This window comes from Ostrea edulis, chromosome 6 (assembly GCF_947568905.1).
Source record: "Ostrea edulis chromosome 6, xbOstEdul1.1, whole genome shotgun sequence".
NCBI classification, from domain to species: Eukaryota; Metazoa; Mollusca; class Bivalvia; order Ostreida; family Ostreidae; genus Ostrea; species Ostrea edulis.
The window spans coordinates 55,942,859-55,954,274 of record NC_079169.1 but is presented as its reverse complement, the minus strand read 5'-3'; the positions used below and the strand labels follow the sequence as shown (position 1 = coordinate 55,954,274).

Here is an 11,416-nt window from a genome sequence, read left to right as displayed (position 1 = left end):
AGATCATGAATGGCAAGGAAAAGGTTTAGAATTCAACCAACACATACTCAGTCATTACCCTTTACATACATATACATATATACAGGTATACTGAGTATGATTTGACAAATGTGTATTTTGATAGACATGATTACACACATAAGCAATACATATACAGGTATTACATTTGATATTTGTTGCCATTGATGAGATTGCTTTTTTCACTCTGGTTGTCCTGGGTTTTTGAACTTCAGACGAGTCCGCAAAATCACTGATTGTCACATCTGAATAAAGTAAAAACATCCAAATTTAGAAGCATGTAATTACAATGGACGTGTCTTCCCATTCTCATTAGAGAAGTAAACAGGCCTGGCATTGCCTCTAAAGAAAATAATGTATTAATACATGCTTTGTTTTGAAACACCAAGATATTGAACTAGATACATAATTAATACAATCATAGACATGTACACAACACCCCCTGTTACTGCCTTGCCATTAGATAGAGAGAATTTCAAGATTTTTTTTCATCCTATTATCATGTCATTTTCATTGTACTTAATACATAAATTCCTCGTTTTTCTTTTTTAAGTTTTAAATTGGATAGGTGCAGGGAGGGGGGGGGGGGGGGGGGGGCTTTAAAAAGAAAAATTCTGGATCCACGCATGTTTGTGTAATAATTTATTTAATATTATTCAATACGTATCTAATGTTTCAAATTGAAGAGTATTTGAATTACCCTTATATTAAAATGTGTTTTATACCCACAGGCAGTGGTGTTCACACTGTTTTACAAACTTGAAAGGTTTGCAACAAGACTTGAAGGACAATTTTATCACACAATTAATGACTTTGAGAGATTGGTAGGTTGGGAACACTTCCCCTATAGTGAGATCTTCTCTTTAAAACGCGATCCTCCCTCTTTAGCGAGAAAACAAACATAATTACCATAAACAGGTGTTTTGGTGTCTTTTTTGAAAATAATGGCAAACTCCGTGCAATGCTGAATAAGTGCAACACACACTAAACATGATGCGAATTATCTCCATAAAATTGATGACACAGTCAAGAAATTTCATATCAAAGATGCTGCGTAAGAGGGAAGGCGTCTGAAATCTAATGCACATCGTGAGCGTTTTTATTTTGATTTATATATTTGCAGAAGTATTGAACATTTTAGCACTTTTTCTTCTTTTCAAGTGAAACACGAAAAGATGTACTCCACGAGTGGTTTTTCTCGGTTGTACGGGATATATTTACCCTCGCTAGAGAGGAATAATTGTGTTTTCGCGAGAATATCTCGCTGTATGGGAAGTGTTCCCAACCTGATTGAGAGTAGAAATTGGAAAGCAGAGACAGTCTAGAGCAAACAGTTCAGAACAAGGTCACCAAAGGTATAAGCAAGTCACAGTGAAGGCAGCAGAAGGCAACAGAAATATAATCTTTCAACCACATCCATGTATATTAGAGTGATCTATATCTAGCACACACAAAAACTATCACAGGACTTTAATTGTTCATAATTTAACATAAAACCCTCGAAGAGAGTAAAAATAGACTGTTTTTGCTGCCCAACCCCACTCATGTATGAAGCATTAGGCCTAGTAAATAAATATTGTTTCAATTGAACCTGATCAAAAGTCACCGTCAACATTATAAAGCAAAACAAAGTCGTAAATGTGGTCTCTTAAAGATGTTTTGGTCGTCAAATTAAAACAAACCATTATGTATCCCCTTTTCCTTGCTTGTGGTGCATTGGTTAGTCCTAACTTTGCTTTTTCTAGGTTTACTATCATTTCGAAACTTTTTTTTCATATTGTGCAACAAAATCCGGAAGTTCATATGTTTACATTTTTGAACGGAATATGCAATAAAATAGACATCGGATATACTTGGAAATTCTAGTTTATAATGATAAAAATTGATATACTATCTTTTTAATTAAAACATATATACTCAAGATATTTTTGATAGTCCCTGTTGCATTTATGCTTAGTTTGCTTGTTAAGAGTAATTGATTATGACGATAGTGGTTTTGTTCTCTTTCGCCGTATATGACGTCATGTATCTCAGAGAATGACGTAAGAAATAGACCAACTCAGCAAGAAAATGGAGCACAAAACTGACAAAGAAGATCAAATTGAAGAGTTTGTAGACTGTACTGATGTTTTTATTGACAAAATAATTGAAGACTGCATTACTGATCCATTTCCAGATCTTTTGCCTGTCGCATGTGGAGACGTCAAGGACTCCGCAGGCTTAAAGACCCAAGGGTACGTTAACGTGAATCTAAATCAAAACGACCAAGCTAACACTAGTACTTTTTCTTTCTGTGAAAAACCATTAATTCCGGGACACTTAGATCCTATGTTCCAGGAGTTTGGCCTAGATGCTCATAATTTTGACTTACTAGATGAAAATATTTCCCTCATACGTCGATCACAGAGTGACGACTTGCTTTCTGGTTCTATCAGTAAAATTAATCAGGAGTCTTTGCAACGTTCCACAAATAGTGAGAAAAACATTCGCAACCTCATTTCTCCAACCGAGATATCTTTACACTCCACGTTCCCCAAACCTTTCAATGGGTGGACAAATGATGATGCTAGCAGTGGCAGTGAAGTCAGTTCGGATAATATCGACTTCTCTGCCGAGTTTGAACATAGAATCGATCTTTTAGAATCAGCTGACTTTGCATTGGAGGAAGCATTTTTCATGTTAAGAGGCTGTATTGAAAAGCTACGGTCACCTGGAGATCCAACAACAGAACATTTAGAAGTTGCAAAGGAACAAGATGTGAACTTAGAAAATGTGCCCAAAACAATAGATATAGATGAAGAAACAGCTAATACTGTTACAGAAAACATCAAGGTTAACAAAAAAGGGGGAGAAGAAGATATGCCAAAAGAAGAGGAGACAAAACAGGAGGAATCCCGAAACATCCAAGACAACAAAATATATAAAGAACTTTTGACATTGATTGTGGAATTGGAGTCAAAATTTGAACACTTTACGACCGAAGTGGGAGGTATAAAAGTTTTTTCAAATTTTTATCAATTGTGAAAATTTCAACTCCCCGATGATTCCTCAATGTCGGGCTTTAAATTTTTTGGCGCAGCCGTCATCGAGAAAATTATATTTTTTCCATTTTTAATGCTGACAATGCTTTTAAAATTAAGGTAATTCTAATAGTCAGTAAAAATTTGAATGCCATTTGTTGAGTTACAGATACAAATAGTTTATTGTCAAATAATGGGCCCCAAGGGGCATAAACATACATATAGTTATACATGTATTATTTAACATTGCAATTAAGTACATATTTGATCAATAACTAAAGGTACCAAGGGACGATGCATAGGGAACATAGTCATAAATATTATTATTATATCTATATCTGTTTGAATACACCTTCCATTCATGAAAGTGTAATTCATAAAAAGGTAAACATATTTGTTCCACCTCGTACCAAAAGTTGGGGTTCAAGATTATTCATACATTTGTATAAAGAGAGAGATTGAAAACTTTAATGTGTATGTAATACATATATACCTGTACATAATATGTAGACTCTCCATACATGAACTAGTCACAATACAAGTTTATGAATTTTACAAGTCAATGAGATACAGCACTTCACTTACAATTCTTTGTTATGTAAACAAGGCTCGTGTCATAATTTTTACATATATAGATTGCTTATAGCCTTATAGAAAATATGTTTAAAAAGAAACGATACAGTACCTTCTCGATTCGATTCGATTTTCGATACTTTAGTCTCGATTCGATGATTTTCGATTCGATACAATAGCATGTTCCAAATTCTTTATTATGCTTAGATTTTTTTTATGTTTATTGTATTTATTGCTCTCTGCAGATAAATTCTACATAATGTAAAAACGTTTAACATAAAGCAACACTCTTATCACTTGTCCTAAATCCGAACTGTCACCATATCCAGGATTTATACATTAGGGGTGCATTTTTCAACTCGACTGTGTCCAGCAAAGTTTACTCGTACGTTGATTGGGCAACTTTCAATTCCATTGGCCAATCAGAAACCGTGTTATCAAATTATACAATGTATGCTCTGATTCTAGAACCGTATCGAACCGAAACAGACCCGGAATAAATCGAACATCGAATCGAGACCTCTACATCGCGATTCGGCCGCATCGCGATGCATCGTTTCACACCTAGCCAAACACTAGAAACTGTTTAAAGCTGTATGACCCGATGTCCATGTATTACTTTTGTACATAATTACTTTAAAGCAGATTAAATTACTTTATAAAGTTATTAACTTTCCCTTAATTACATGCTTGAAAACATCTTCATGTAAAAGAAAACAGTGAGAATATTATTTAGAAAGTAAATATGTGTGGTACATATATAAATCATCCCATAATAGATGTCTATAAATAGACACACGCGCGTCAGGGGAATCCCAACATGATGTATTAACTCATACGCAACTGTCTAGTTTTAAGGCTGAAAGAGCGTAAAACAACAAATTACTAAGAGGTATTTGATATTTTTATTTCTATTAAACTTGTGGCACGGTACTGTTGTAACAAAATACACAGCTTTACACAGATAAGACCACCGATGATCTGAAAGTTTGAACTGGTCACGTGACTGTCACTTGAAATGGCAGTCTGACGCGATTATTTGTAAACATCGATTTAAAATCAAATAATTTGGGTTAAAACAGGTGAAATAATGTATGATATGTCATACATCCTCATAACTACATACGTGCAATGATTTAATAGCGTTTTTACGAGGTGGAAAAATAATATTGTCATTCGGACCATACAGCTCAGAATTACCTTGAAATTTGAGCGAAAAATAACTGCTTCAAACGAAACTTTACTAGTATATTTGGCTAGAGGTATTGTGTTCAGACCCCATCGAGAACAAGAAGAACTTGGGAGAAAAAGTTATGGCATCAAATGAAAGGTCTTGTCGCTCTATGTACAAATTATAAAAGCCATACCTTAAGTAGTTCAGGAGAGTCCAAGGTTAACTTTTCTTTTAAAAAACACAGGGCAAAAACATGAAAAATATAATCATTAATTAGGATATTGGGTTAAATCTACGCAATCGCAGTGCCCCGTTCACACTGTCCCGTTCAAAGTCAACAAACCATGTACATCTAGAAAAAACAACCTAAAAATAAAGGTGTATAGCCAAACAGTTATAGACTGGGTCGTCGGGCATATGTTTTGTTTGACCCTTGAGGGGATCTATTGCCCTCAGCCAACTGCTTCGTGCAAACAGATCTAGATCCTTTCTTGCAATTGGGTCAAACAAAATAGCTGTTGTCCTCGAACCCAGTCAATAACTGTATACTTTGACCTACTGTATAAACAATGTGAATGTTTAATAAGTAAGTAAATTTTATTTAAAGTCGGCACTATGTACAAACATACACAAATACCGACTATCACAGACAAAAACATTACAAAATATCACAAAGGTAAACATGCAGAAACACACATGTACATATATATACATATTTTTAATTTTTTTTTTAAAAATGGAATACAAAATCATAAACAAAACTAGGGAATACTCTGTGATGTCTGACACTATCAGCTGCTTTACAGGTGGCATTTGTGGACTTAGGAAAACAAGATATTATAATTCAAAGGAAAAATTCAAACGTGAAATCATCATAATTTCATTATCGAATTTCTATTTATAGTGTTTGATATTTAACGTTGAAACAACATTTAATTAAAGGGGCATTAGCTGTGAAAGTGATGCCAACCATTTTCTCTCTCAAAAGTATAAGGAAGAATTATTGTCTTGCAAGACAATAATTATTTAATCACCAAATTCACATATTCATGTGCCTGTTTTGAGGTTTTATAGTGTTTGAAATAATCAAATACCAGTGTTATTAATGAAATATATATTAAATTAAAATTTTGGTGACAAAATTACAGATAACGTTCACACAACTTTAACATTAAACATGCATCTACATTTCAGAGTTGTTATGACATACATACGTCTGATCAAATTGATTGACTATGTACACACGAAGCGCATTCAACACTTACCATGTTTTAGTGTTTTATAATTTAGATATGAAACAATAGAACCAATGCTTCATCTGTTGCAGATCTTGTTCAGCTCGGAGCTTTCTCGGTTAAGCATGCCGTAAAGGTAGAACAATTCACCAAATTTGTGAAAAGCATGTATGTGAAACTGAGAATGGACAACGAAAATATGCAAGTAAGTTCATCCAACACTTTTAAGGTATTCAATGTCTAACGATTGATTGACTGATTTACGTCCCGTTGAGTACTTTTCACTCATATTGAGACGTCACCAGCTGTACATAGGTTAAGTACGTATAACGAAAGGATAGTGAACAATTTTGAATGATTTAAAATAGTGATGCACGTGAAGTAGATCAACTTCACATAACTGGTAAATTACAAACGATTAGAAGCTGACCTTTTTGCACTCGATACCTTTTTGAAGAGTTATCAACCCTTCGTAGATATAAGAAAAAATTAATTTTCTCAAAAAGTGTGCGGTAATTGATTTTTATTTCATATTATTATTTCATAAAGAGAAATTTTATAGATGTAACTTTTTACCAAGAGGTTTGTATGAAGATATAATTTCTTTTAATAAAACGTGCTCTTCCTATATACTTCAGTGTCAAATTCTAGGTGAAATAAATCCAATCTGATTAAAATAAGATCTTTGATCCGCTCCGTTATTGTTATGTCGCCGACATAACAATAACGGAGCGGATCAAAGATCTTATTTTAATCAGATTGAAATAAATCAAGCAGTAATCAAAATTTTGAAAATTCCTATGGTGGATCATTTTTATTTGATAAACTTTTAAAAATTATACCATAATTACAAAAATTCCACAATCCATTTACTAGATATGAAATATGGTCGTTATACATTGAATACCTTAATTTGTTTTTTGTGGGTTTTTTTTTTTTTTTTTTTTTTTTAGTTTAATATTGCAACATGCAAGGTACATATCTGAGAATCCTCATATCAACCATTTAAGGAATATATACACGACAAAGAGGCTGGATGGCTCCAGACACAAGCAAAACTGCATAGCGAGATTGTTCGTCAAACAGATGAAATTCAGGTACTGATGACAGAACTCTCCAACAGCACCTTGCAAAACCGGATTCGGAGGCAAAGTAAATTCATTGTGTCTTCCATAAATATATATACTAGTATCTTCTACCTGTTTTGAACAAAAATATAGAATGCACAATTACATTTCAAGGACAGCGAACCTAATTAAATGAAAAGAATATCATTAGCAAAATTGCAAAACTTTTAAAAATATATACAGTTGAAAATGTTGGCGGGAATCCAGAGTTAGCATGCGTAGTTGTTTAGTCACTTAATGGGTAGTTCTGTAGCAACCGCTAATGATACAATGCCAATTAATCAATCTGATTACACACCCACCCCACCCCCTGACAAGTGTAAGGAGTAAAGGGGTGGTTTTAAACTTTTAATCAAACTACTGCATAGTGATACAAATATGTTATCAATTTTTGTAAGGTTCCAGTTTTTTTTTCTTTTTCCCGCAGACAGTATGAGTTTTTTGGTTAAATTTTCAACATTTCACTAAATACACTGTAGGTTAATTTTAAAGTTTTCAGTTACATACATGTACTTGTAATTGCCGTGCATTTCTTCTAATTTTTATCCAATACAATTTTCTTTGGAGTTTGTTAACAATTTCAGTGCAAGATCGACACCTCAATCCAGGGAGGAAAGAGACGTCATCTACGGAGAATATTGTCAATCTGATGCTTCACCAGAGATGTTCAGTCGAAAAAGCAATGGCGTTGGATTTCAGTCGCCAGTCCAAGGTCTCTCTCTCTTCTCTCTCTCTCTCTCTCTCTCTCTCTCTCTCTCTCTCTCTCTATCCCTCTCTCTCTCTCCATCCCTCTTTCTCTCTCTCTCCACTATTTTATATATTTTGGCAGATTAATGAGCTAAAATTGCTGGTCCTACAACAACAGAGCTACATTCAGAAACTGGAACTACAAAACAAGGAGATGGAGATGGTCATTCAGGGTATGCTCTCTCCTGATGATGAGGTATGTCAAGAATGCTTTGTGAAAGTAGATGTAAAACCATTTCAAAATTAGGGGATCAATTTTGCAATGTTCATTAATTACCCTGGAATATTGAAGATATCTATTGCCGCACACTGAGACCATACTTTTTCATCGTTTCCTCCCTTGTAGTAGTGACATTTAGTCCAGTTATCAAAGCTTTAAGAATTTTTCCAACTGCCTGGCTTTGATATTTAATAGATTTAATCCTTGTGTTAAGGCTTTTCCAATGTTGCCAACTTGCCATGATTGAGGATATTCTAACTTTGTCTCTGGTCTTTGTTCAACTATTTAAAGGAGAGAGAGTGAGAGAGAGAGTTTGTTTCTCCTTATCATGTGTCTATCTATTTTTAAAAAATGTAGAAAATGGCGCAAACGATGAAATTTTCACTTTTATGAGAAATGAAATCCTTTTTACTTTAAAGCTCATTTGCAGTGGCGGATTTAACAGGCGCAACACGTGACCCCTCCCTCTTCCATAAATATTCAAATTTACTCGAGCTTGATTAATCATGGTCTCATGTTTAGAGAGAAAAAAATAAACGATAAAAGAAAGAATTATTTTTTCCAATCTCAGAGAATAAATGACAAGATCTTTTGATTTATTGTTACTTTTTTTTTTTAGGAAAACTTCTATTTTATTCCAAAAACCTTCAAATTTGTGTCATTTTAATAATTTCACCGCATTAAAAATGACAGAAAATAGTAAAAATTATTACACAGGAGACATATTTCAAGCCATAAGAAATTTCTAAAATCCAAGAGTTTCGCCCTTGACCCATTGGGGGCCTTAAGGCAGCTCCCAGACCCTGCCTCATGAAGTTGCTCCCCACCCCTAACTTCCTTTCCTGGATTCGCCCCTGAAAATGTCGTCATATATTGCGAATAACTACAACGGTTAGAGCATTGATCGTGATTTTAAAAAATCATAAATTTTCAAATGAATATCTATGTCATTATAACATACCTTGGTTGGAAAATGTTAACAAAAGACTTGTAATTCGAAACATATTAAATTATAACAATTGTAGATCGTTAATAGTAAAAATTTTAATTAGGTTTCCGATAAAATTGAATTAAAAATTATGTATACGTTGACTATTTTAGAGCTTAGATGCAGCGATATATTAAAACTGTTAGTTGCTCGACGTTTCTTATTCTTTCGTATCTATGTACCCTTTCACTGGATTCGTATGACTGATGATGAGTGTTGAAACATGATAAAATGTTTATCAGGTGATCAAGGTATCAAGCATTGCAGAAAACATGATGAGAACGCCATCAATAATCAACCGGTTTCATAATGACCAGCGGTATTTAGAATATATAGAAACGTCGAGGAACTAACAGTTTTGATTATCAGATATATTGCTGCATCTCTCTCTCTCTCTCTCTCTCTCTCTATATATATATATATATATATATATATATATATATATATAGTGTGTGTGTGTGTGTGTGTGTGTCCTCTTACGAGGCTTCTGAATGCTAGTCTTTTATATTTCGCAGCCAAAGGAGCCACCGAAGGAGTACCAAAATGTTAGTCCCTTGAATAGTTCCATTAGCATGGTATCCGATGTTCTTTTCTGCGACCACGCCCCTTATCTCGTGGATAAATCTACCGACTGTTCTCTGGTTTCGGAACAGGTTTTTCAGATAGGTACAATATTAACTTTATTATATTATTTATTTATCATAAAATTAATCTTCATTCTCTTTATTAGTCCTCAACTCGTTTCGGTTTATTGCAAAATTAAGGAGGTACTCTACATCTTCATAATTGCTGACTTCCTTTTAAAACATGGGTGAAGATATAAATATCAGCAATATTTGTGTATTCATTTCCAAATTCATCGCCTATAGATGAGTAGCTCAGTAGGTTAGCGCGTCAACTGCTGAACTGTACATCGCGGGTTCGAGTCCAGCAGAGGTTTTTTTTTTGTTTTGTTTTTTTGTTTTTTTTTCTTTCTGATTGTTTTTTTACTAAAACTGCATTTTTTGACTAAATAAAGTAAATTTTGAAAGTTTTCAATTTCAAAATATTGTTATACATATCCTCCACTTTTCATCCATATCACATTTCTCTGATGTACATATAGCATACCTCCTTAATTTGCAGAATGTACTTTGATCGTAGTTGTCCCCAAACACGTTTAATTGTTGTAGTATTGAACCTCCGAAGACAACAAATGTATCATGCAGAGATGTAGACACGTAAAGAATTAGTTGAATGACGTTTGCTTTTTTAGGAAATTCTACCAAGAACGAAAACCGGTTAGAGGCGGTATTTGATCCGCAGCGACTGTCTTACGTACGGAACAATATACGTGAACAGGAAGTTTTGGAGGCCGAACCCTCTTTAACGCAAGATGTCGGTAGTGGTGAGAGTGGAGGAATAAATGGCATACCCACGGGATCTGAACTTGAAGCAGGGGTGCAGGAAAGCAAACAAAAAGTGCAAGAACCAGATGAACTGGCGCCGGCTCAAGATAACATGTAATTACACCAATCTCTACCTAGAGTTGCCGTTTCTTGTACTCACATATTTTCAATATTCTTGTAAAACGGTAAAAACGCTGGAGTGAAATATGGTTTCGATTTCAGATGCAAAAAATATACGTAAATAATCAAGATTAAGCAGAGGCCGTTTCTTTCTGTGACACAAGAAACATTGAATTGTCTTGAAACGTGGCTATTGTTAGATTGCATTATATACAAGCATTGTAATGGGAAATAAAAACTACAATAAGTCGCTTGCCCTACATTTTTCTGATAGTTCAGAAAGTAGTTCTTAGTTTTATTTTTATTGAGCGTGAAATAATGCATTTACACGTGGAATATATAACACTGCTAATTTTGAGACGTTGACAGAGGTATATGCGAGTGTAAGGAATGATAACTCTGGGTAAAGATTGGCAATTGCAGGTTTTCTTCCTATTGGAGAAAGTGTGACCGACATGACGACTTTCTCAATTCTCATTTCTGTGATAAGTAAACTGTTAATTGTTAATGGTTACTGTTTGTTGTTGAATCTGTGATAATTAAGCAAACAATTATCCTATTGTTTTAGGCTACCCAAGTTTCTGAAAAACACATTATCATAGCCTACTGGTATTTTCTTGTATTGTATTTCATTATTTTAGAATTATATTATTATACTAGTGCTGTACATAACGTAACATATACTATATTATACATGTAACATTGCTTAGTTTGTAAATATACAATGTACATATGCATGTATATTGTACATTTTAGTTTAGATAATGCACAAAATGTATATATATTATAATAGATTTTGAAATATT

The 11,416-nt window shown here is 33.9% G+C and overlaps 2 protein-coding genes across 3 annotated transcripts in view; one reads left to right on the top strand and one right to left on the bottom strand.

The window, feature by feature from the left end:
• The window catches only part of LOC125645903 (putative transmembrane protein 183BP), a 12,825-nt gene extending 10,992 nt beyond the window's left edge, over positions 1–1,833 (bottom strand). For both annotated transcript variants that reach the window (XM_048871895.2, XM_048871896.2), the window contains exons 1-2: positions 1,701–1,833; positions 165–263 (exon numbers count right to left, since the gene is read on the bottom strand). In XM_048871895.2, coding sequence (XP_048727852.2) covers positions 165–263; positions 1,701–1,821 — 220 coding nt within the window. In that variant the 5' untranslated portion in view covers positions 1,822–1,833. The remainder of the gene's footprint in view (positions 1–164; positions 264–1,700) is intronic.
• Positions 1,834–2,081: 248 nt separating this feature from the next.
• Positions 2,082–11,416, top strand: LOC125645901 (uncharacterized). The gene is made up of 7 exons (XM_048871892.2): positions 2,082–3,007; positions 6,113–6,225; positions 7,031–7,172; positions 7,732–7,859; positions 7,977–8,090; positions 9,618–9,768; positions 10,358–11,416. The coding sequence occupies exons 1-7, from the start codon at positions 2,089–2,091 to the stop codon at positions 10,606–10,608; spliced, it is 1,818 nt and encodes a 605-aa protein (XP_048727849.2). The 5' UTR covers positions 2,082–2,088; the 3' UTR covers positions 10,609–11,416.

Coding starts and splice junctions, on each gene's coding strand:
- LOC125645901 (XM_048871892.2), top strand. CDS start 2,089: ATGGAGCACAAAACTGACAAAGAAGATCAAATTGAAGAGTTTGTAGAC. Junction 7,173..7,731: donor AAACCGGATTCGGAGGCAAA/GTAAATTCATTG, acceptor TAACAATTTCAG/TGCAAGATCGACACCTCAAT. Junction 8,091..9,617: donor TGCTCTCTCCTGATGATGAG/GTATGTCAAGAA, acceptor TATATTTCGCAG/CCAAAGGAGCCACCGAAGGA.